At 40.0% G+C, this 26,946-nt stretch overlaps 1 protein-coding gene across 2 annotated transcripts in view; it reads left to right on the top strand.

Moving 5' to 3' along the window:
* CREBBP (CREB binding lysine acetyltransferase) overlaps window positions 1–26,946 on the top strand; it is a 152,409-nt gene that overhangs the window by 106,799 nt on the left and 18,664 nt on the right. For both annotated transcript variants that reach the window (XM_079793388.1, XM_079793387.1), the window contains exons 15-22: window positions 115–294; window positions 8,265–8,454; window positions 12,654–12,772; window positions 14,982–15,221; window positions 16,851–16,939; window positions 22,187–22,267; window positions 23,902–23,958; window positions 26,819–26,896. In XM_079793388.1, coding sequence (XP_079649514.1) covers window positions 115–294; window positions 8,265–8,454; window positions 12,654–12,772; window positions 14,982–15,221; window positions 16,851–16,939; window positions 22,187–22,267; window positions 23,902–23,958; window positions 26,819–26,896 — 1,034 coding nt within the window. The remainder of the gene's footprint in view (window positions 1–114; window positions 295–8,264; window positions 8,455–12,653; window positions 12,773–14,981; window positions 15,222–16,850; window positions 16,940–22,186; window positions 22,268–23,901; window positions 23,959–26,818; window positions 26,897–26,946) is intronic.

Here is a 26,946-nt window from a genome sequence, read left to right as displayed (position 1 = left end):
GGTTAGTATTGAGAAATGTTAACACAAAACTGTATATTGGGTGACCAGCAGCAGAGTTTAAAACCATATATATTGTTTTATTAACAGAGATAAATGATTTTGATTTTTCTACAGCTTTCCCAGGCAGCAGCCAGCATTGAGAACAGGGTACCCACTCCATCATCAGTGGCCAGTGCTGAAACCAACTCCCAGCAGCCAGGACCAGAAATACCAATGCTGGAAATGAAGACTGAGGTCAAGACTGAGGACACCGAGCCAGATGCCAGTGAATCCAAGGGGGAGCCTGCGTCTGCGGTAGGTGCCAGGGATCCATCATGGATGTACCTGCTTTTGTTTTTTTGGTGTGTCTTTTGGTTTGTTTTGTTAATCCTCATTTGAGGATATTTTTCCCATTGAGGTGGTTGGTTTTTTTTAGAGAGAGAGTAAAAAGGAGGGGGAGAGACAAAGAGAAACATCTACGTGAGAGACATGTTGATTAGTTGCCTCCAGCATGCCGCAACCAAGGCTGTGATCAAGCCTTATGTGCCCTTGACCAGAATCGCACATTGACCCTTCAGTCCATGGACTGATGCTCTAACCACTGAGCAATTGGCCAGGGCCTTGCTTTTTGTTTTAATATCCTCTTTACTTGCTACTCAAACCCATAATCAAAAACAAATTGGTTATTTATTTTTAGATATAGGTATGGGTTTTTTTGTCTTGTTTTTTGATTGTTTGGTTTTTTGCCAGAAATGAAGAGCACTAGCTTATATTTTACTTTATTTTTTTAAATGCAAAGCTTGGGGTTGGGGGAGGGCATTGGGGGGATAAGGACACATATGTAATACCTTAATCAATAAAGAAAAAGATTAAATTATATGAACTAACAAAAAAAAATGCAAAGCTTAGGAAAACACTGATTTTGAAAACCAGTGTTTTCTAAACAGAAATTGTAAAAATAATCTTTTAAAGATTTCCTTTTAAAGAGCCCTAGCTGGTTTGGCTCAGCGGATAGAGCGTTGATCTGTGGATTGAAGGGTCCCTCCCAGGTTTGATTCTGGTCAAGGGCATATGCCTGGGTTGCGGGCTCAATCCCCAGTTGGGGGTATGCAGGAGGCAGCCAATCAATGATTCTCATCATTGATGTTTCTATCTATCTCTCCCTCTCCCTTCCTCTCTGAAATCAATAAAAATATTTTAAATAAATAACTAAATAAAGATATCTATGTATTCTTTCCCACTCCATTCTCCTACCCTCCCCCCCCTTTTGGCAACTGTCAGCTTATTCTCTATATCTATGGGTCTGTTTGTGTTTTATTTTTTCATTTATTTTGTTTTTCAGATGCATGTATAAGTGAGATCATACTGTATTTGTCCTTGTCTGACTTACTTCACTTAGCATAATAACCTATAGGTTCATCCATGTTGTCAGAAATGGCAAGACATCGTTCTTTTTTATTGTCACATCTTTATCCATTTATCTGTTGATGGACATCTGGGTTACTTCCATATCTTGGTTCTTGTAAATAATTCTGCAGGGAACATACAGGGGCATATACTTTTTCGAATTAGTGTTTATAATTTCTTCAAATAAATACCCATCAGTGTAATTGCTGGATCGTATGGTAGCTCTGTTTTTATTTATTTATTTATTTATTTATTTATTTATTTATTATTCTTTTTTATGTAACTAGTATGTCCTGCTTTATGAATTTGAAGGTACAATATGAGGTCATATGCTTTTAAATATATATCTATGTATCTAAATTGTGTCTTCCTATTCTTTTCCATAGCATTTTTTTAATCTTTATTGTTCAGATTATTACAGTTGTTCCTCTTTTTCCCCCCCATAGCTCCCCTCCACCTGGTTCCCACACCCCACTGTCCTCATCCATAGGTGTATGATTTTTGTCCAGTCTCTTCCCGCACCCCCCACACCCTTTTCCCCTTGAGGATTGTCAGTCCACTCTCTTTCTATACCCCTGATTCTATTATATTCACCAGTTTATTCTGTTCATCAGATTTTTCATTCACTTGATTTGTAGATTCACTTGTTGATAGATATGTATTTGTTGTTCATAATTTTTATCTTTACCTTTCTCTTCTTCTTCCCCTTCTTAAAGAATACCCTTCAGCATTTCATATAATACTAGTTTGACGGTGATGAACTCCTTTAGCTTTTTCTTATCTGTGAAGCTCTTTATCTGACCTTCAATTCTGAATGATAGCTTTGCTGGGTAGAGTAATCTTGGTTGTAGGTTCTTGCTATTCATCACTTTGAATATTTCTTGCCACTCCCGTCTGGCCTGCATAGTTTCTGTTGAGAAATCAGCTGACAATCGTATGGGTGCTCCCTTGTAGGTAACTAACTGTTTTTCTCTTGCTGCTTTTAATATTCTCTCTTTGTCTTTTGCCCTTGGCATTTTAATTATGATGTGTCTTGGTGTGGTCCTCTTTGGATTCCTCTTGTTTGGGGTTCTGTGTGCTTCCTGGACTTGTAAGTCTATTTCTTTCACCAGGTGGGGGAAGTTTTCTGTCCTTATTTCTTCAAATAGGTTTCAGTATCTTGCTCTTTCTCTTCTTCTGGCACCCCCATAATTCAGATGTTGGTACGCTTGAAGTTGTGCCAGAGGCTCCTTACACTATCTTCAACTTTTTGGATTCTTTTTTCTTTTTGCTTTTCCGGTTGAGTGTTTTTTGCTTCTTTGTATTTCAAATCTTTGACTTGGTTCTTGCGATCCTCTAGTGTGCCGTTGGATCTCTGTATATTATTTTTTATTTCAGTCAATGTATGCTTAATTTCTTGTTGGTCCTTTTTCATATCCTCGAGGGTCTCACTAAATTTATCGGCCCTTTCTAGAAAATTATTGAAAAACCTTATAACCGTGGTTTTGAACTCTATATCCATTAGTTTGCTTTCCTCCATTTCTGTCATTTGTGACCTGTTTCTTTGTCTCCGCATTTTAGCTGCTTCCCTGTGTTGATAGAATGGCTTTGTGTGCTAGGTGTCCTATAGGGCCCAGTGGTTCAGCCTCCCCAGTTACCTGAGGTGGACACTCTTGGTGCACCCCTTTGTGGGCTGTGTGCACAGTGTTGTTGTAGTTAAGCTTTGATTGTTGTTGGTATCACTGGGAGGAATTGACCTCCAGGCCAATTGGCTGTGAGGATCAGCTGTGTCTACGATGGGAGAACTTCTGTGCTGGAGACACCCTTATGAAATAAGACTTGCTTCAGTGGGGCTTTGGTGCTCACTGAGTCTGCCCCCTGAGTGTGTCCCTTATGGATCTGAGGAGTTGTAATCTGGATGGTCCTACTCTGACCCCTGGGTACACTGGCTCATGGATCTCCAAGGAGGTGCTAATTTAGCCTCTGCCTGAGGCCACCCAGCAAGAGCTACGGATTCCTCTTCTTTGTTTGGGTTTTGGATGTGCCCAGATGAGGCCCAGCTGTGAAGCAGTGCAAGCTGCTGTGGGGCCTTGGGCCTTCTTTTGGATGTTCTGGGTCTTTCTGACTCAGCTGCAGTTTGTTAGGTAATTTTAGATTTCAAAGGACCAGGCCATTCATATGCAAAATCCTCTGCGCTCAGTTTGGATGGGGCGGAGTCTAGGGTGGAGCAAACAGCAATGACTTCCTGTCAGCCCTGCCCTAAGAGGCCCCTGGGTCTCAGTGTCCCTTGGTAATCGCTGCAAGCACCTCTGAGAGAAAGCCGCCCTCGAGTTCCGCCTGATGCCAGAAAGTCCAGTTTCTCCCTGTATGAGTCTGGGTCCCCAGAGTCTCGCCCAGAACTGGAGTTCAGAGCAGTCGAGAGCTTGTGTCTCCCTGCTGATTGAAAAGGTCAGCCGCGTACTCAGTGCCCAGCCCTCTCAGCGCGTGCGCCTCCGTACCTCTGCACTTTACTTCCGCAGCTCCTTTGAATCTCAGTGTGCTTTTCTCTTCCCTTCTAGTTGTAGAATTTCCACTTAGCCAGCCTTCCTGTGGTTCTGGATGATGTCCGTTTTGTCTTTTAGTTGTAGTTTTGAAGTGGTTGTGCGCGGCAGCAAGTCCAGGTGTTTACCTATGCCGCCATCTTGGTTTTTCTTCGGTAGCTCTGTTTTTAAATTTTTTTTTTTGAGGAATCTCCACACTTTCTCGTAGTGACTGCACTAATTTATAATCCTACCAACAGTGTACAATGGTTCCCTTTTCTCCACATCCTCACCAATACTTGTTATTTGTTGATTTATTGATAGTAACCATCTGACAGATATGAAGTTATATCTCATTGTGGTTTTAGTTTGCATTTTCCTGGCAATTAGTGATGTTGAGCATCTTTTCATGTCTATTGGCCATCTGTATGTTCTCTTTAGAGAAATGGCTACTCAGGTTCTCTTCCCATTTTTAAACTGGACTACTTGTTTTTTCTTATTTTTTCTTTTATATCTCTTGCTCGAGAAGATATATCCAAAAAGATATTGCTAAGATCTATAGCAAAGAGTATACTGCCTATGTTTTCTTCTAGGGGTTTTATGGTTTCAGGTATAACATTTAAGTCTTTAATCCATTTTGAGTTTATTTTTATATATGATGTAAGAAAGTGGTCCAATTTCATAGTTTTGTCAGCACCACTTATTGAAGAGACTTTCTTTTCCCAATTGAATATCCTTGCCTCCTTTGTCATAGATTAATTGACCTTATAAGCAAGGAATTTTTTCTGTATTCTCTATTCTATTCCATGAAACTATATCTTTTTTTTTAATGCCAGTATCATACTGTTTTGATTATTGTAGCTTTGTAGTATAATTTGATATTAGGGAGCATAACACTTCCTACTTTGTTCTTTCTCAAGATTTATTTGGCTATTAACCCTTTGCACTTGCTTCCTTTTTTCTCGATTCCTTTATTCCAATGCTAACCGTGTCGAGTCACACTTGACATCCGAGTGCAAAAGGTTAAGAGTCGTTTGAAGTTCCATATAAATTTTAGCATTAGTTCTAATGCTGAGAAGAATGCCATTGGTATTTTGATAGGGATTGTATAGGATCTGTATATTATTTTAGGTAGCAAGGACATTTTAACAATATTAATTCTTTCCATCTGTGAGCAAGATATATCCTTCCATTTGTTTGTATCTTGTTCAGTTACTTTCTTTGGTGTCTTACAGTTTTCAGAGTACAGGTCTTTCACCTCTTTGGGTAAATTTAATCCTAGATATTGGAGGATAAAAGAAGACATACGTAATACTTTCAACAATAAATATTTTAAAAACTTTATTCCTAGATATTTAATACTTTTTTAATTTATTGATTTTTAGAGAGTGAGAAAGAGACAGACAGAGACAGAGACATGGATTCGTTGTTTCGCTTATCTGTGCATTCATTGCTTGCTTCTTGTATGTGCCCTGACTAGGGATTGAATCCTCAACCTTGGTATATTAGGACAATGCTCTAACCAACAAAGCTATCTGGCCAGGGTGGTGGTTTATACTTTTTAATGCTGTTGTAAATGGGATAGTTTTCTTAACATCTTCTTCTGATCATTATTTTACTATATAGAATTCTGAACAGATTTCTGCATATTGATTCTGTGTCCTGCAACTTTGCTGAAGTCATTTATTAGTTCTAACTAGGGGCCCAGTGCACGAATTTGTGCACCTTGAAAGGAACTGTGGGCCGCGAGGCTGCAGTAGGCACAGGGGCGGGTCTCGGCCCATCCTCCGCACCCTCGCCCGGCCCCTCCCACAGTGGCCCCTGGTCCCCTGTCTGTGGCAGCCCCGCTCACGCCACTGCTGCTCCTACGCGCTGACGGGGCCAGCCCCGCTCACGCCCTCTGACGGCGCGGAGCGATTGGGGCCGGTGCCGGCAGTGGGTGCGAGCAGGGCCGGTGCAAGTGGTGGCTGCTATCCCGATCGCCCCTCAGGAGCTGGGGGAGGTGGAGAAGCCCTCAGGGGTGATCAGGGCTGGCAGCCACTACTCGCACCCGCTGACGGCGCCAAGCAATCGGGACCAGCGCCATCAGCGGGTGCAAACGGGGCCGACACCGGCCGTGGGTGCGAGAGGCGGCTGCCGGCCCGGATTGCCCCTCGGGAGCAGGGGGAGATGGAGAAGCCCTGAGGGAAGATCGGGCACCGGCAGCAGGTGTGAGCACCAGGCGGGACCATGGTGCGCAAGAGCAAAGAATTTTCAGTAACCACCAGATGCTGCCCCAATGACAGCAACCGGCACCCCACCGTGGTCTGGCACCCCCACTCACCTGCTTCACCATCCCACCACGGCCACCGCCGCCATGTTCCACGCATGCCCCCTGGTGGTCAGTGCACGTCATAGCTTGTTCGGTTCCACCATTCTGTCTATTTGCATATTAGCTTTTTATTATATAGGATAGTTGAGTTTTACTTATTTTCCCATTTGGATGCCTTTCATTTGTCTTGCCTGATTGCTGTAGCTAGGACTTCCCATATAATTTCGAATAGAAGTAGTGGTAATGGACATCCTTGTCTTGTTCCTGATCTTAGATAAAAGTCCAGGACCAGATGGCATCTGCCAAACATTCAAAGAAGAATTAAACCTGTCCTTCTTAAACTTTTTTTTTTTTAATTGAACAGGAAGGAACACTCCCAAACTCATTTTATGAAGCCAGCATTACCCTGATACCAAAAGCAGATAAAAAGACATTACAAAAAAAAGGAAATTACAGGCCCATATCCTTGAACATAGATGCAAAATTTCTCAACAACATTTTAGCAAGCCAGATTCAACAATACATTTAAAGGACTATACAACACGATCAAGTGGGATTTATCCCAGGGATGGAAGGATGCTTCAACATTCATTAATGTGATACATCACATTAACAAAATAAAGGATAAAAACCATATGATCATCTCAGTAGATTCAGAAAAGGCATTTGACAAAATTTAACATTCTTTTATGATATAAACTCTTCAATAAAGTAAATTTAGAAGGAATATCTCAACTTTATAAAAACAATATATGACAAACCTACAATTAATAAACTCAGTGGTAAAAAGGTTTGTATTTTAAATGTTCGAATCATTCAGCAACTTTTTCATTGCCATTTTTCATTCATTTATAGTCCGCAGAGTTAGATTACACAAGGGGTTTATTCATTTACTAATTAAACTGGCAGAAGTTGAAAACTAGCAGACTGTAAGCTGAATCCAATCTATATTAAGTGTTTTGTTTGGCTCACACGATATTTTTTAAAGTGGGAAATCATAAATTAAACTCCAGATTTTTGGGTTTTCTTGAAAATGATAAGCTTTGTCAGCACTGTTCTTCAAGTCCTCTCTGGCAGCAGTCTGGATGGGAACACCAGCATGACCTTTAGAGGGGACATGGGCTCTCCAGTTTGCCAGAGTCTCCACAACTTCCTGCTATCTCACACCTCATCTTTTTGTTGCATTCACTTACTTTACTTGCCTGGCCTTCTGAGCAATTTGGTGTTTTGTTTTTTAAATATATTTTTATTAATTTTAGAGAAGAAGGGAGAGGGAGAGAGAGATAGAAACCTCAGTGATGAAAGAGAATCACTGATCAGCTGCCTCCTACACACCCCCACTGGGGATCAAGCCTGCACCCCAGGCATGTGGCCTAACCAGTAACCAAACTGTGACCTCCTGGTTCACAGGTTGACGCTCAACCACTGAGCCACGCTGTCTGGGCTGAACAATTTGGTTTTTGAACTCTGCCCCAATTTTCCAGGAAATTTTTGTTCCAAACTAGAAAAATCTATATGTAAAACTACTGAGTGGGTGATGGTAAATATGTATATATGCAATATTTTAAGTACTCCAGCATATAAAATTTTAAAAATTAGTACATAATTGTACTGGTACTATCTTAAAGCAACTCAACTGACACCAAATGCTCTATTCCTTCTTGTGGGAGGGAAAGGAATGATAAATGCAGCTGTGACTAGGAGAAGGTTTTAACAAACCCATAGATTTTTTTTTTAATCTTTTTTTTAAATATATTTTATTGATTTTTTAGAGAGGGAGGGAGAGAGATAGTTAGAAACATCGATGAGAGAGAAACATCGATCAGCTGCCTCCCGCACGCCCCCTACTGGGGATGTGCCCGCAACCAAGGTACGTGCCCTTGACCAGAATCGAACCTGGGACCTTTCTGTCCGCAGGCCGATGCTCTATCCACTGAGCCAAACCGGTTCCGGCAAACCCATAGATTTTTAAGAGCTTTCCAATAACTCTGAGTTAGAATAAAGCTTTTTGATATCTATGTATCATTAGTTATAATTTTGTGGGGTTTTTTTTTTTTTTTTTTTTCAAGATGATGGAGGAAGATCTACAAGGATCTTCTCAAGTTAAAGAAGAATCAGACACAACAGAGCAGAAATCAGAACCAATGGAAGTGGATGAAAAGAAGCCAGAAGTAAAAGTAGAAGCTAAAGAGGAAGAAGAGAGCACCGCTAATGGTGCCACTTCCCAGTCAGCATCTCCTTCGCAGCCACGGAAAAAAAGTAAGTTGTGTTTTCTTGAACTTATTGAACTGTGCTGCTTTGCCATTGTGTTGTGATTCCACATTATGGGTTAAAAGCTAAAGGAGAAATAGAGTAGCATCTCCCCCTTTATCTGTTTTGCCTGCTATTCTCCAAGTAGAAGTAGTGACACCAAACTGGACTCCTCCCTAAGATCTCACAGGTTCATGGCTTAATAAGAAACAAGCCTTGGCTCTAGGGGGCAGTTCAGGGGCACACAGCTGTCTTCTGAGATGTCCTGGCTGTGGTACTGGAGTTCAAATTGCATTTGAGTCCTTGAGCAGGCCAAGGATCTTGGCCTTTACTCAGCAAGGTATGAACAACCACTGACAGATTCAAGCAGGAAAATGACCGAAAGCCATGGTATGGGGGAAAATATCACCATGGCAGCACACATGTAGGAACTTGTAGGTGTTTGCTGCTACAGATAAGTGCCCAAAGTAACAAGTGGGTGGAGTGGGACCCCGTGACCTAGTGCAGTAGGAGTGGGTGGGGGCAAGTAAGTGAAGATGCTTTGGGTTCCGAGCTGTGTGGGGTGAGCCAGCCTCACAATGGATGTGATTTTTATTTGTTTCATTCTTTCTTTTTTTTTTTTTTAATGTGATTTTTAAAAATTACTTTGATAGGTGTCTAAAAAGTAAAGAAGGTAGCAGGGTGTCAGAAAATTGTCAGGTGACCCTTGGAAATGTGAGGACAGGGCTCATGAAGTTCAAGCCTGCAGGTGCTACATTTGGGAAAGATGGCAGAGAAATGTTAGAGTCTATTGCTATACAGTTTTGCTGCTGGAAGGGGCCCTGGAGATTATGGAGTATGGCAGTTCTCAAGTTTTTGGTCTTAGACCTCTCTGTACTCTAAATATTGAGGACCCCAAAGAGTTTTTGTCTGTATGGATTATGTATTGCTATCTACTCTATTAGAAATTAACACTGTTGGCTCAGTTTGAAATTTTGAAAATATTTAGTTTATTTAAAAATAAATCTATTACCTAACACCCATAAGTAACACATTTTATGAAAAATAACTTTTCCAAAACTATTAATAACTAGTATAGTGCCATTGTTTTTTACAATTTTTTGGCTCAAAGACAAAAGTGAACACAGCTGCATTCTCATATCTGCCCCCTGCTTGTACTTTGTTGTATTACGTTGTTTGGTTGCAGTACATGAAGTCCCATTCCAGATAGATAGTTGATGAAGGGAAGAATAACAGCCTTTTTAAATAATTGTGATTTTCTTTTTTGATACTACTACAACACTCAACAAGTAAAAGTTTCTTAAAGATTAGTTGTAGTGTGAAATAGGAATCCTTAGATTTTTTTCCAACTGAATTTTTCAAACTCTGACCTTAGAGTCCATTTGTCTGTTTTGTACTTTGAATTGATCCTTTGGCCTTTCATGATTTTCTTTATAACATGATCCTTTGGTCATCTGGAAATTTGGTTCACTGAATTATGCAGATCTTCCTAATGTTAGCATACTTTACTATACAATAATTTTTTAAATCACATTCATTAACATCACTATGACTCTCTTAAAAAAAGTTTTGTAAATTTCAACAAGATATCAAGCTCATGTGATAGATACAAATTTTTCAAAATTCTAATTTTTTATGAGAGTCCAGATTTTATCTTTGGCAAAAAATACTACCAGTTGTCCTTGAAATAACTCCCACTTTGTTCATTTTTGAGAAAATGTCTGCCACATACCCACATCTGAATAACTGTAGCTTGTCTATCAGTCATTCCAGTTTTATGTGTTTCATTAAAAAAAGAAGCAATGACTTCAGCTCTCAACACTCGCACAAGTGCTTTCTCTCAAGACAAGCACTGCATGCAGTAGAAGTGCCTTATACCAACTCCCCCCCCCCCTTTTTTTTTCATATAGGGTAAAAGACGTGTAGCCAAGGGTTGAGGTTTAACAAAAGTAATAATTTTAACTGCTTCAGCAAGAATATCCTTAAGTGCAGCTGGCATTTTCCCCTGTGTGTGCACAGTGGCAGCAAAGATCATAGTGACTACTGAGTCAGGTTTGGGGAGGCTGCTGCCATGCTAGAAATTTTACTCCCCCCCTGTTAGTGCCCCACCTGTGTGAAGGTTAACATGACATAAAAGGCAAATAACAACTTAGTGTTATTATGAAAGTTGTTTTATATTACATAAATAAATGTGATTTCACAGACCCCTAGAAAGGCGTGAAACAGGGCTGGAACTTTCTCTGCTCTCCGTTACGGTGTTCACCAGCCAAATGCAGCTCCTGAGTACTTAAGATATGACAAGTGTGACTTAAAGAATTGAATTTTAAATTTTATTTAATATTCACTTAGCTTTAAGTAGCCACATAAGTCTGGCAGCTCCCATATTAGCACAGTGCTCCTCATGGTACCCATGGTCCATGCTTCAACGATTACTGATGTACACCCTGCTGATTGTATGGAAAAAGCACACCATACTCATTAGTAGCAGATAACTTATTTCAAATAAAGACAGGAATTTGAAAATACATTTTCCTCTGCATAAGTGTTAAACAATGTGTGGTGAAGTTGTATACCAAAATCAGCTGTATGTAAGCCATGTCATTTTGATGCCTTTAAGGAGATGATGAGGTCTGAAGCAGGGTCAGCAAACTTTTCCTGTAAAGAGCCTGGAATAAATATTTTAGGCTTTGTGTGTCATAAGGTCTCTGTTGCAACTACTCAGCTACATTGTAGGATACAAATGTTGTTTGATGAGACAACATCTCAGCAAATCAGCACACTTGTGTTCTAATAAATTTTTATTTTGGAGACTAAAATTTGATGTTGTATAATTTTCACATATAAGGAAATATTTTTCTTTTTTTCCCCAACCATTAAAAACGAAAATTATTCTTAGCTCATAGGCCTTTAGATTTGGCCTATGGGTCAGAGTTTGCTGGCCTCTAGTCTAGTTTGCTGACCTCTCGTTTAGAAGAATGGAAAAAAATCTTGATTAACTTAAGAATTATTTTCTAGAAAGTTATTCAAAGAAAACAGTAGAAGAAAGGGAGTTCACTGAAAGCAGGATGCACTTGTTTCCAATGGGAATGTTTGCTGGAGAGCGCTGAACTGGGATAATCCATATGCTCTCTGATCTCCAGCAGCTGTCCCAGGTCTAAAACATCCAGGTGTTCCTTTTCCACAGGAGGTCAGTCAGGACATATGGGCGATCCCTGGCTCCAATGGCAATAAACTTGGGGAAACTTCTCAGGGCCATGATTTTCATCTCTCAATATACTCGATGTATGCCACTTCCCAACTAGAACTTTAAATGTTTATGGTATGTTAATCTGATTTTTAAATTATAGTTTACCACATGTCAGTTCTAGAAAGTCTTTTTAAAATATAAAAAGAGAGAGAGAGAGAGAAAATATATTATCACTTATAACCCAAGTCATCAGAACTCCTCTGACGTATTTGCCTCTTATTGGTCAGTTTCCTATACATAGGATGTGTGTGAGCAAGGTGGGGTTGTAACACACTCACTGCTGCCTGACCTGCTGCTTGCCTTCAGAGGCTATTGTGCACATTTCCCCGTGTCATTAGAACTCATTTGGGTTTCATGTGAATGTATCATCTTGAATGTATCTGGCAGCCACTGTTTTATCCTTGGATTGGTGACAACAGAAAATATAGTAGGAAATGCAATAGCTGAGAGGTTGGAGAAATGGGCATTGGTAAATGTGGGAGAGAAGTATAGAACTTTTGGGGAAAATACTTATTTTTATAGCTCTGTTACTGTGTACTTTTGTGAGGTTGTAGTACAAAACCATTTATCTCAGGTGATCTGAGTTTACTTTAGGCAAGAAAGGTCCCTTCCACCGTATGATCAATGAAGCAGATTTGGGAGTGAGCTTCATTTTCTGTTCCAACAGTTTTAATGTTGAAATTTCTCACTGAAGAGCGAACTTAGTGTGGTATTATGCCTCATGACATGTATACAGTTTTTGGAAACACCAATATTACTATTATTTCAGAAACCCTGGATTTATAGCTTTAGAATGTCTGTGGACTCTGCTGAATGAGAACCCTAGTAAGCTTCAGTGCCGGGAGGGAGATGACTCAGACCTTCTCAGAAACGGCCAGACTTTCATTTGAAGTGTCATAAAGGAAGGGTCTGGGTGCCTTGTAAATAGTGTGTGTTTTTTTCTTATGCCTTCCAACTACAGTCTTTAAGCCGGAGGAATTGCGCCAGGCTCTTATGCCAACCCTAGAAGCGCTATATCGACAGGATCCAGAGTCCTTACCTTTTCGCCAGCCTGTAGATCCCCAGCTCCTAGGAATTCCTGTAAGTTCATATAGTAAAAATATATTATAATTTTACCAGTGTAACTCATGATTATCCATGTTCTATTTCTTAAAACCTTGTTTTGTAGACTTTTCTCAAACTATTTAAAAAAGTTTGCTGCCAAAACAGTAATGCACCTTCTTACTAAAATGTGTTTCCCACCTGGTTTGTGAAGCCTCGGGGTCCGTGGAAAGGTTAGGGTGTGTGAGAGGGGACTGTGCACTGGGCTCACCACCCACTTGCTCTGGTTCACAGCTTCTGGTGACTCACTTTATATTTGGGGTTTTATGTAAGATTTTGTCTAAAAAATGAACTTAGCCCTGACTGGTTTGGCTCAGTGGATAGAGCGTTGGCCTGTGGACTCAAGGGTCCTGGGTTCGATTCCGGTCAAGGGCATGTACCTTGGTTGCGGGCACATCCCCAGTAGGGGGTGTGCAGGAAGCAGCTGACTGATGTTTCTCTCTCATCGATGTTCCTAACTCTCTATGCCTCTCCCTACCTCTCTGTAAAAAAATCAATAAAATAAATTTAAAAAATAAATAAAATAAAAATAAAAAATGAACTTAAAAGAATTGGTGAATATCCTATATAATAAAAGGCTAATTTGCAAATCAACTGAAGGGTGGAACGACTGGTCGCTATGATGCACACTGACCACCCGGGAGCAGACGTTCAATGCAGGAGCTGACCCCTGGTGGTCAATGCACTCCCACAGGGAGAGCGCCACTCAGCCAGAAGCCCTGAGCCTAGCTCACAGCTGGCAAGCACAGCGGCGGTGGCGGGAGCCTGTCCTGCCTCTGCAGCAGTGCTAAGGATGTCCGCTTCCTGGGCTTAAGCCGTCAGTCAGACATCCCCCGAGGGCTCCCGGACTGTGAGAGGGTGCAGGCCGGGCTGAGGGAACCCCCTGAGTGCACGAATTCCATGCACTGGGCCTCTAGTCAATTATAAAACACATGGGCCTCTCATTTTGATATCCCATGGCAAAGGCCATGGTGACCCAACAGATTCTTTTAAGCAGTGTTACTATTTTTGTTTTCAGTTTTCATGTTTATCTTGGAATTTCATTTTGCTTGGTAGAACCAAGAGTGAATCTCTAGAAAAACATATTGTCTGATAAATTTGCTTACCATTGTAATTCAGTGCATGAAAATTCTTATTTTTAAAATCTTAAACAGCACTTTTTTTTTAAATCCTCACCTGAGGACATGTTTTTATTGATTCTTAGGGAGAGGGAAACATCGATGTGAGAGAAACATTGATCAGTTGCCTCCCGTATGCACCCTGACTGGGGATCAAGCCCTTAACCTTCTAGTATATGGGATGATGCTCCAGTCAACTGAGCCACCAGCCAGGGCTAAACAGCATCTTTTAGTAAACAGTTCTTTTAATTTTTTTTCTTTAACTTTGCCTTTGAAGGAATTTGATCACATTTGAAAATGTTAATTTTAGATAGTAAAATCAGAGGAAGATCAGAGGTTATTTTGTTTTCAGTTCTTATTTCTTAATGTTGGAAACAGAAGTTGTTCTGGTACTTTCTATTTTATTTTAAGATAAGGCTGGCATTTGGAATTTGGGGTATCCACTAGATTGAGACCATTTGTCTTTTTTTTTTTTTCCCCATTTCACAAGATTTATTTTTACATTATTTTAACATTTTGAACTTTTTCCAAATTATCCACATGATGTTGGATCCCAGGAGACTTTTTAAAACCATGTTGAGATTGTTCTAAATGAATTTAAGAGCTAACTATAAACTTCAGCTATCTACTAGAAATAAAAAATAATGTGATAATGCCATTACAGAAAGAATTAAACAATTCTTAAATTTATATACTTCACACAAACTACAGTTGCTAAATTATAAGTGAAAACATAAACATGCGTTTTCCAACAGAATAATTGTGCGCACAAAGTTATTTCAACAATGAAATTGCATTATAAAACATTCATAATTTTGAGGCATGTTTACCTTATGGGAAATTATGGCTTACGATTTGAGTGATTCTATAAAATCATTGGTGATCTTCATTGGTGTCATTTTTTTTATTTCTTTATTAATTAAGGTGTTACATATGTGTCCTTATTTCCCCATTACCCTCCCATCCCCCCCACTCGTGCCCTCACCCCCCTGTTGTCTGTGTCCATTGGTTAGGCTTATATGCATGCATACAAGTCCTTTGGTTGATCTCTCCCCCATTTTGTCTTTAAGGATTACTTTGACATTGTGAAGAACCCCATGGACCTTTCCACCATCAAGCGAAAGTTAGACACAGGGCAGTACCAAGAACCCTGGCAGTACGTGGATGATGTCTGGCTGATGTTCAACAATGCCTGGCTCTATAATCGCAAGACGTCTCGGGTCTATAAGTTTTGCAGTAAACTGGCAGAGGTCTTTGAACAAGAAATTGACCCTGTTATGCAGTCCCTTGGATATTGTTGTGGACGCAAGGTACAGTTTAAACTGTTTCTGGACAATGAACTTTCCCAGTTAGTCCAACAGTATGGTAGACTCAACATTTTGGCCACACGTGTGTGCTGGGAAGTACCCAGATGGAGTAAAACAATTGCTTACTTGGAGCGATATAATGGATGGTCAAAGCTAGAGGTGCTTTTGGGGGAAGGCCTTGGGTTAAGCATTTCTGGCTGCCCCTGTGTGCATTCACTATCAATAATATATGTCTCCATTTTTTAAATTTATTAATTTTAGAGAGACGGGGAGAGAGGCATCGATTTGTTGTTCCAATGCACTCATTGATACACACACACACACATATACACACACAAATTCATGCACTGGAGTGGGGGTCCCTCAGCCCAGCCTGCCCCCTCTCACAGTCCGGGAGCCCTCAAGGGCGGGAGGCGAAATGGCGATCAGGGGAAGGCAATGCCCCATCACACCTCTGCTGCTGTCACTGCCGGCAGCGCAAGCCTCAGCCAGCCCTGGTTACCTGAGCCTCAGGCAGCCCTAGGTGGCTGGGCAGCAGCCATCCGAGGCTTGCCTGCACCTCGGGCCAGCCCTAGGCAGCTGGGCAACCATCATCCGAGGCTTGCCTGCGCCTTGAGACAGCCCTGGAGGCTGAGGGGACTGGGGGACTCCAGAGGCAGGTGCATGGAGCAGGCCCGGCCTTGCTGCGCCTGCCGCCCCAGTGGGGCTGAGGGGACTGGGCACCGCCATCTTTGAGGGCATGGCAGTCAATTAGCATATTCCCTCCTTATTGGCTGTGGGCACCTCCATCTTTGAACATGGGGCAGTCAATTAGCATATTCCCCTTATTGGCTGTAGGTGCCAACGTCTTTGCGATGGTGTGAGGGTCGATTAGCATATTTCCTTGTTATTAGATAGGATATATATATTGATTTCAGAGAGGAATGGAGAGGAGAGAGAGAGAAATGTCCTGTATAATAAAAGGCTAATATGCAAATCAACCAAATGGTGGAACGACTGGTCACTATGACACGCACTGACCACCAGGGGACAGATGCTCAACGCAGAAGCTGACACCTGGTGGTCAGTGCACACCCACAGGTGGAGCGCTGCTCAGCCAAAAGCCAGGTTCATGGCTGGCAAGTGCAGCGGCAGTGGTGGGAGCCTCTCCCTGTGGGGAACGGGCCTAAGCCTTCAGTCAGACATCCCCCAAGGGCTCCCAGACAAGAGAGGGCGCAGGCCCAGCTGAAGGACCTCTCTCCCCTCCGAGTGCATGAATTTCATGCACCAGGCCTCTAGTCAATGATGAGAATCATTGATTGGCTGCCTACTGCATGCCCCCTACTGGGGATCAAGCCAGCAACCCGGGCATGTGCCCTTGACTAGAATCGAACCTGGGACCTTTCAGTCCGCAGGCCCATGCTCTATCCACTGAGCCAAACCAGCTAGGGCTATACTACATGTCTCTTAAACACTAATTATTTTGCATTGTATCAAAAAATATCTTTAAATAGCTGTGAAAATTGTTCGGAAACTATCCAGTGTACTAACAGAACTAATTTACTAGTTGACTCTGACCCTCCATAGTTGACTAGAACTTTACATGACAATAAATAGGTTATATTTTTAGTATTTTCTCCTTTGTTTTTGCAGTATGAGTTTTCCCCACAGACTTTGTGCTGCTACGGGAAGCAACTGTGTACAATTCCTCGAGATGCAGCCTACTACAGCTATCAGAATAGGTAAGCATTGAGCAGCTTCCTGAACTACAGATCAAAGGTCTTAGAGCAAGGCATGTTTGTCTGCTTATAGCCCAGGTACATATCTTTCATGAAGTTCCAATGAAAGGAGCCACAATTTCAGTGTTTCTTGGTCACTCAGTTAGGTTCACAGTCTTAATTTTAAGGAATGCTTTTACAGTATAAAAATTTAAGCTCACAGTTGCTTGCTGCACTACCTGGATCGGGTACATTCTTTCTTGAGTCATGGTCTAGATTCTAAAAAGTAACCGTATAAGAAAGAGTCTGGAGTTGAGAATAACTCTAATAAAGATTGACCTGCCTTTTTCAAGATACTAATAAAGTTGAAACATTGTTTTTACTATTCCTGTGTAAATATTTGTCTAGATAATTTGACCTGGACAGTCTGATGAAAAGACTTGCATTAGTGCTAATTGATTGGAAAAAATAAAACCATAGACTTTTTGTTCTTAATTAGTTGCACAATACAGAATGACATTTAGAGTTTTTATTGAGTTTTTAAAAAACTTCCCTATTATAAGATGGCCATTTCAGGTTTTTCAAGTGGTAGGTATGCTTGAGAAATATTTACCATTCTCTTCAAATGTTGATGGCTTACAAAGAATATATCCCCTATCTTAAGTAAAGGGGAAATGAAAATATTACTTTTTATTGGGGATTGTTTTGAAAATTAAGCTATTTGCATTCATTGTTTTAAGTGGCCTCATGTTGCTATAGCATGAGGGCATTATGTCTTGAAGCACAGGTTGTAAATCTTGGTCAGATTTAGTTACATTGCCTCCATTTTATGACTTGGCAATTAGATTCTTTGTGACCACAAAGAAGCTTCATGCCTAATCTTCATCTTTAGTTTCAAATATTAAATGTCAACATTAGGACTTGTGATGTTTTAATTATTTTGATCTTGTTTGCTTAGTAATAGCTTACGTTCTAATATTTTGAAGAAGATAAGTAGAGAGGTTTTTGTTATTTGTTTAGGGTACATGCACAGACTGAATAATTTGGAATTTTGAAATTATTTTTCTTCCAATTTATGTTTTTAAATTATTTTAATTTTAAATATATATATACCCATATTCAATATTATTAATGACTTTCATCAAAATTCTACTTTAAAAAACTTTTGACCTAAAAATGTTTCCAATAAAGGTTTCTAAGCCTTGCCTAGCTCACTCAGAATTTAATTTCTGTCTTAGCTTGCCCTTCGTTCAATAGAAGCATTTTAAGACAAAGTTTGAAATGATACATAGCCCTTTTTTAATGGAATCTCTCCCATACTGACAAGTGTTGTGGAAGTTCTGGTCCATCCATTTACAATCTTAGCTTAGTAGTCTTCAGCACATCCCATAATGTATATGTATCAAGCTTAACCTTCTTCTTGTTTGTGATATGGGCACAGTAACACCTTCCCTGATGGTCTCAGTTATCAGCCTTTAATGAAATAATGAATAGGAGTTCACTTTGGAAACTTATATGCCAAGCAAAATAAAATTATGAAATTTTAAGAGAATAGGTTAAAATTAACTATACCCTGAAAAACACCCCTGCTGCTAGGTGCCAGTTTGGGTATAGAAGGAAGAAAAGACAACAGATTGCTTGCCACCATCTCTGAAGTTTTGGGACCTTTTCATTATTGGTTTCATTGTGCCTGAGTCCTTTGAGACCCTGTCTTTGCTAATTTGCACAGATTTTGGCCATATTTAAGTTGAGAGCAAATAAGTTCATAATTTGATAGCATCAGGGTACACTACTTACCCATTGGAGGAGGTTATTGATGGAGTGCAAATAGAATTGTTTTGAAAGTTTTGAAATGTCCAATTGTATTTCTATGTAAGTGTAGGAATACTACTTCTCAGCTTAATCTCATAAGCTGTTCTTTCTAGAATACTGACCTTGAAGAGGTTAACATGTAATTCTAATAAAGCAGTAGCCTAATTCTGTGTTGGACATTTTAACTGCTTACATTTTTACTGTGCTGTTTTTATGAATTATTGTTTTGACACTTATAATAAATTGTTTGGGCACTGAAACAATAGGAAATCCTAGAGGCCATTTAAACAAGTGAAACTAATATATAAACTAGAGTGTGGTTACATTTCACCTGTTTCCATACTTTAAAAATTTGAAAGAAACTCATGTTGGGGAAACTGTTTTATAGATTTTCCAATTATTATCTGTAGGTAAGATAGATACTATCTATAGATATCCCTGTTATTTGTATATACTGATATGGTACTTAAAACAATCTGCATTTGAAAATTTACTCCATACATTAAATTATCCTTACAGATAAACTGTGCAGTTACATTGTGCTAACATTAGGTACCCAGATGTACATCATCATCAGATTATGTGAAGTATTTCTCCTTTATAATTCCATGTTCATCAAACTGCTTCCTTCACACAAGGCAGAATGTCAACTAGGCTGTTAACAATGAAAAGTGAATTTCTGAATCACTTTATATTTCCAGGGTGAATAAAGTTTGGACTAGATAATAAGATATTTTCACCCGCTGATTGCCAGGTGGTTGCATCCAATTTGACTAGATGGGTGCCCATGCTCCCTTCTGTGGACTGTGGTAATTTCTCAGAGGGTATTAGAGTGAGTCCCTGGGCCCTCTTCATCTCTCCTCTAAAACCTCAACAGATTTGATTCTCCAATGTCCCTGGCATTGCTTTGGGACAGGCACTAGCATGAGTTAATTCTCTGTCTCTCCCAGTTACTGATCCTTGAAGTTTTTCAGGGATGGGAGTTAGTTACTCGTAGAGCATAGGTTTCTGTAGCTATTTAGCCATCATTGATTTGTCTCAGGCCAGTTTCCTTCATTGGAAAATAATGGGTTTATGATTCTTGTTTCCTGAATGTTGCTGGACTTGATGTCCAGCTTGAACAAAAGCTAAGAATTTGTCCAGGGTTTAAAATCATTTATGCTCACATGTAATTATTGCGGCAATTTCATTTCAAAATGTGTTCAAAGTTACTCTTCTCGTTAGTCCATAGTGGCTGTGTGTTTAATCTTAAAATGAATTGGAACACTCAATTTCTAGTTTTATTTTCAAAAGGGAAATTATTTGCATGGAGGGGATATCTTCTTTGTCTATTGTTCTGGTCGCCACTGAGTTGGTTTATAGTTTCTGTACTTTCATTCTTTCCTGCCAAGTGATGATCATGTCCTCCACATGAAAATTCTTTCACTACATGATTTCAAGGCTCCATAGGAATATTAACAAAATAGTGAGTAGCCAGAATATTGTTGAAGTTCATTCAGGAAAAAAAAAAAAACATAATATACAGGTATGGGCAAAGGTAGGTTAAATTACCAGCCATCGTTAACTAAAAAATAAATCATAGGTGAGGCTATGAAATAATTATAAGACAAATAATATAATAATTAATAAACACATATACAATAATAAACATTGTGTTTTGTGTACTTACAACTCTAAACCTACTTTTGCCTACCCCTGTATATATTTTAAAACAGCAATGTTAATCTGTTTCTGGTCAGAGTTTTAATCTTGGCAGAATTCATTAATTGACTTAGTCCTAAATAAACAGGTCCCAGCAAAAAACTTTCATTAATCCAGTTGTTACCCACAGGGAATCTGTCAAGTTCCTCATCAACATACTGAAAAATTGTGTAATCTTGGGGTGTGTGCATGCTCTCAAGTTTTATGCCTTTAATATACTATGTATTCAGCCAGTAAAACATAGCAGACAAAATGTCAATGTATTTAATTTAGGTTAGAATTAGGACTTGTAGAGGACCTATTTTAGTAATGAAGACAAACTGGCCAGGTGGTGTCTGACTCTCAGTCGTTTGTAGCTGTGCATGCGTGCGTGTGAAACTACAAGCTGCCGCATCTCCTTCTGTACTCTTGGTTCAGTGTGGCACTCCAAGTCTCGTCATAGTGTCTTTAACACTAATCCTCTTGGCATCTTGTAGACGTAGTTTTGAGCACTAAAACCGCATTTTATTGTGCTGCTGTTGCTGCCTTATACTCATCCTTTTTGCTTGTATAAGTCACATTCATTCAGCTTGTTGTTTTTTTACAGTATTGTGTGCCCATCTTGTTTTATGCAGCATCAGCCTGCATTTTTGTTGATTTCTCATTCATGTCCTTTCCAAACATTTAATAGTTTTTATTTTAATTATTCTTATTTGATAGCTTGAGCTGAGGCTCTGTATTATCTTACAAGAAATTGGGGTTATGGATAATTTCTCAAATGCAGATTGTGCTTTAAAGATTTAACTTTCTAAATTTGCTTAACTTGGATTGTCACCAAGTCAGAGCAGTCAATCACTGAGTATCTCAGATTGATGAATGATTGGTCCCAGTACCAAAAAGTTTAAGTCAAAGCTTAGAATTGAATTTTAAAAGTCTTTAACATTGTTTGTGGATTTATATATATTGTATTGTTTATACAATATATCATTTTTTTCTCTGTATATTCTTATTGATAAATGGCTGGAAAGTCTTTGACCCCTATTGCATTTCTGTTAAATGTTTGTCTAGAAAATGGATTTGGTTTCATTTGTATTATAACCCAGTTAAGTGATTAACATGAGAAAAAAAGACGAGAAAAAAATTAAAACCAGTTTTGAGTGCTGAACATTTTTATACCTTTAAAGATCTGGCTTAAAAACCAGAAATAAAATCTCTGAATTGCTGTCAAGCATAAATTTTCCATTTTGAAAAAAAAGCATTTTCAGTTTAAATTGCTTTTTTAAGGCCTTTTGTCAGACTATTTTGTTCAAAGTAAATTTTTTCCATCTCAAACCCTGAAATTGTATTTGATTTTTCTCTAATACAAAATTCAAACTTCTAAATTTTAAGCTCCTTACAATTCTAGTATTAACAACTCCTTGCAAACATTTGCATCTTGGAGCTGAACCAAGCCCAGTCGTTGTTAGTGATGATGGCCTGTGATGTGTGCAATGAGACCGAATGCTAATCAATGCTTTGCCTTGGCTTTCTGCTCTGTGTTGTCTTGGTGTTTGCGTCTTACCTCTATGTCTGTGCTATTTGTTCCCTTCCCTGTTCTCTAATCCTGCCCTTCCCAACCTGCCCCTGTTCCTCTCATTGTTCTCACTGACCCATCAATCAACCAACAACGCCCCCCCTTCGTCGTGGTGATCTGCCCTGCTCTGATTGGTGGCTTCGTTGCTTGGGTGGCTGTGTGTTATGATGGACCAGTTCACCCAAGTATGGCCTTCTTGCTGACAGGTATCATTTTTGTGAGAAGTGTTTCACAGAGATCCAGGGGGAGAATGTTACCCTTGGTGACGACCCTTCACAACCCCAGACGTAAGTACTATCCTGTCATTTTTCTCGGGAGTGACTCTTAATTGTTTTTGTCTCTTGTCCATGAGTAAAAGGGAAGCACTACTGCTGTTTTGACTTGTGTGTAGTATATTTTCTCATATTAATTATGCTCACATTCATACTTTAACATGTAGCTGTTTGAGCTAAACACCAGTGACACTTCCATGTTCTTCCCTCCATTCGGTACAGTGGTGTTCAGAGCCGCACCGTGCGGTTCACAGGTCTCTCTCAACCTTGCTCCAATTCTTCTTTTAAAACACTTGGCTTTTCCTAGTGGCTGCCACCCTCCATTTTTGGAAGTTATAAATTTTCAGTACACCTAAGAAACCAAATAACCCTATCCACAGACTGGCAGTAGCAAAAAATGAGTTTCATGTACCTACTTTCATCCTTTAAGTTGTGAAGCTAATGGAACACAGATAATGAGCTCCCAGAATGTAAATGTCTCCTTATTTGCTGGAAACTTGACTCTTGCTCACTAGGTCCAATTTAGACAGGCCTGAGTTGGCCCTTTCATTCCTTCACTGAGTCCACCTTTTGGTCCCAATGCCTGTCCTCTGTGGTCAGCTCATTTATATGCTTGAGAAACATAAAAATCTGCCAGCCACCATGTCTGCTCAGGACTACCAGTGTTCTATGGTTCTCTCTTTTCTCTGGACTCTGCCATGATTCCAACCACGCTGGCTACTCTGCTAGTGTGATGTCCCCCCCCCACAGGCAACAGGGCTTCACACTAACGCAGTTTCCAGCAGGGTAGGACACTTAGTCTGCAACTCAAGGCTACTTTATTCAAATGCAAAATAAACCATGGCCACTTACAAATCAAAATGACAGATATTCTAACCTATTTGATTTATTTTTCTATCCCTTGTCATCTTAATCTTTTGGTCCTATTACATGATTAATAATTGGATTGTATAATTATGTGAATCAAAAGTCATTCACATATATACACTGATCATAACAAAAGGACAATAGAAGCCAAATACTCGGCCCTTTAAGAGTAAAATATCCCCACATAGATGCTGACCTTCTGTCATTGAGGGAATATTATACTTAAAAGAATTGGTCCTGGCTAGGTGGCTGTTTGTTGGAGCATTGTCCTGTACACCAAAAAGGTTACAGGTTTGATTCCCGGTCAGGGCACGTAGGGGAGGCAACAGATCGATGTTTCTCTCTCATATCAATGTTTCTCTTTCTCTCTCTCTCTCCTTCTCCCCCTCCCTCTTTCTCTAAAAATCAGTTTAAAAAAAGAATTGATTACACCAATATCAGTTAAATTTAGTAGCCAGTCACCATATAGATTTGATTGAAAATTAACAAGTTTGAAACACAATTTTGCCATCGTATTTTTACTAGTCTTAGTTAAATCTTGTAATAAGTGCTGATGATAGTTAGGAGGAAATGTTCCGAGAAAGATAGAGAAGATTAAATGGTGGTGCTTTCTGTAGAACTGAGTTTTATATCTTCATGCCATCATTGCATCCACTTGAGATTTTAGCTATTATTTTCCGTTTGAAGAACTAGTTGCAAAATAATATTCCAGAAACTATAGTTTATACTCAACAGATCAATTAAATTAATTAACTTTTTTTTTTTACTTCTTTTTAAACAAGGACAATTTCAAAGGATCAGTTTGAAAAGAAGAAAAATGATACCTTAGATCCTGAACCGTGAGTATATAGCTATTTCTTTCTTTTAGATTTTAGTTTCAGGTCAAGAACAGTTCCTCCTTATGATTGAGTTGTGGGAGAAGACATTGTAAATGCATTGCCCTGGGTGGAATTTTATTGTGTGAAGTTATTTCATATATGAATCCTTCTTTAACTCACACTAAATATGTATGTCTCTGTAACATGCTCTTCAGGTACTGAATTTTAACAAGATTTAGGTGGATGTTTGTTCAAATAGAACCTCTCTAATAAGTTGGTCGTTGGTGTTTTTAAGAAGCCATTTAGTGTGAATCTTTAGAAAACAAAGGTAGGAATATTTGGTAGAGTAGTGCTAGTATCATTTAAAGGGAAATTTTAGAAACAAAACCTCTTAGAAACCACTTTCTAAAAATAATAAATGAGAAGCCTGGTGTATGTTCTTGCCACTGTCTTTGGCATGGTATATTTTCAAAGGCCATTGTCAGATATTTGACTTTCCTCCAGTGCTCAGTGAGAATGCTGTGTTTGCAAAGTTTGCTCTGTGGTGGCCCCTAAAGAGGCTTCAGAACTCCCTTCAGTGTGACGACCCCTTCAGGTCCCCAAAGCCGAGTCCTGAGACCACCCCAGTGTGTGGAGAGGCCCATTGTGTTCTACCGCTGTGCTGAATGCACTTTCAGAGCTGCTTAGTGAGCGCAGGCTCCAGCACCATTTGATGTTTGGTAAACGTGACTGTAGTGCATCCAGAACTGAGAACAGGTCCTCCCCTCTCTTGGCTCCAAACCCCTAGCTTTAGTGAGGCCTATTGATACAGTGGAAGAGACAGACTTTCCACCCAGACCTCATATTGAAACATGACTTTACATTGAGAGCTTACTTAATCTCTCCTACTAGTAGTGCCCAGGCTGGGTACACATTGAATACAAGAACTCCAGCCTGAGCATAGTGCCTGGTGCGTGAGGAGGTGCCTCCCGGATCATTAATGACCAGTGAATTATTTGTCTTAATTGTCCAGCTCCCTGTTCACATTATGTCCTCCCCTTCAGTTTTTCAGATTCACTGTGATTTATATTCATTTTTAACTTCAAAATACATTACATTGGAATACTCATTACTAGGCGGGAGCTCTGTCCGTCCGTACAAGAGACAGATGGATCATAGCACAGATAGCAGGAGGTAGTAAGGTGGTCCAAAGGTGAGGGGCCCTGTTCCTGGGCATGACGGCATTCCAGAGAAGGTGACACTCATCTGGAATCAGGTGTTGAAAAATGGGAAGAATATTCTATACACAAAGGAGTAAAAGAACATAGGATGTTCAGCAACAACATCGGTAAGCTCAAGTGGTTGGTAGGTAGAGCATGTGGATGGAGCCCCGTGTGATGTGGAGGAGAGGCACTAGGTGCAGGGCCCCTTACACAGTTCTTTGACCTGTAGGATTTCTCCTGAGTGTGCTAAGGAGGTTTGGAGGGACATCATTGGCTTCTGTTATGGAAAGATTATGCTGGATTTGTGAATAGATTCAGTGGAGAGGAAGACTTTGCTCCCTAGTAGGGGAACTAGTTAGGAGACTCAGAGGAGCAGCTTAGGCAGGAGGTGGAAGGCCGACCTGAACAGCCTTCTGGTGGAAGAGACCACACTGCAGGGTGAGGAAAGGTCCAGTCTAAGTGGTGGCTTGGGTAACTGCATGAATAAAAATGTAGGAAGGGGAGTCATCCAGTTGGTTGATAATAGAAGGGGAGAGAGATTGAAATTCAAAATTGATAAAATGGGGTCTAGAACAAATACCATATTTTTTTACATTCCTCTTCCCTGACATAGGAGGGAAGGGTTGAGAATGGGGTGTCTTTGGAGCAGGCACAGAAGCTGAGAGAATTATTACTTGCTGACCTTTTAAGTTCTTAACCCAGGGATGAGCTCAACTGCTGAAATTTCAGCTAAGGAACTTGTTGACAGTGATGGGGCACTTGAGGGAGTGAAGGTTCAGAACAACACCAGATAGAATGGGGGGAGCAACACAGCCTGGGAGTGCCATTTAATGGTGCTGCGGTTTTGCACAGTTTTGCATGTGTCTTTTTCCTCCAGTAGAGCAGGGACAGAGAAGCTGGGTAAGGCTTGATTTGTGGTTTAAGCCTTGCTCAGCAAGGACAGTGGGAAGATCAGGGACTTGATCATGTATCCGGTAATAGGGCTCAGCATCCAGACTGATTGGAAGAGCCTGAACCCACTTTCTTGCCACTTAAGACTTCCACCAGTTGTGATGATGCTAAGGGAGTGGCTAAAATACAGGTTTTGACCTTCAAGTAAGTTGGCAATTAAGATTTCCAGGTGAGCTTGGGTGGGGTCTGCAGTAGAGGGCAAGAGGCTCAGTGCGTCCCCTTGCTTTCCAGTGTTTACTTGAATAAGGACTGTCATTTACTAGTCAGTTTGGAACTTCCCACCTTTTTGACTAACTCAGAACAGGACACTTCCTGTGCCTAGGCCTAAGAATAAATGTTTATAATATTGAAAGTATTGTTCTCTATTACTATTAGTGTGCACTTACCTGGAGCAAGTGTTGGTCTTCAACATGTATAGTACTGTCAGAAATACTGGCCCATAAAATGTGCCTTTATCATAGCACTTTTTAAAAGTTAAGGTTCATTCCTAGTTGCAAAGGAGATTGGGAGAAGAGAGGAATGAGGCATTTGTACAAAGAAGGGTTCGAACTTTTCCCACAGAAAATATACTGATGCATTTTTAAAATATGGCTGAATCAATCAACAGGTGTATTAATACCAGATGCTCTAAGTATTCAAGAGGATAAGAGAACATAGTACACAAGCTCCTACAGACCACTCTGTTTTGTGGTTCCCTGTGCATTCAGTGTGCTTTCTTTGTCTTCTAGTTTTGTTGATTGCAAGGAGTGTGGCCGGAAAATGCATCAGATTTGTGTTTTACACTATGATATCATTTGGCCGTCAGGGTGAGTAATTTCCTGTGATCTTGGGAAAAGGAAAGCAGTTTTGCACAGCG

This window comes from Cnephaeus nilssonii (assembly GCF_951640355.1).
Source record: "Cnephaeus nilssonii genome assembly, chromosome: 2".
NCBI classification, from domain to species: domain Eukaryota; kingdom Metazoa; phylum Chordata; class Mammalia; order Chiroptera; family Vespertilionidae; genus Cnephaeus; species Cnephaeus nilssonii.
The sequence above is the reverse complement of the archived record's forward strand: the minus strand, read 5'-3'. Positions and strand labels throughout refer to the sequence as shown.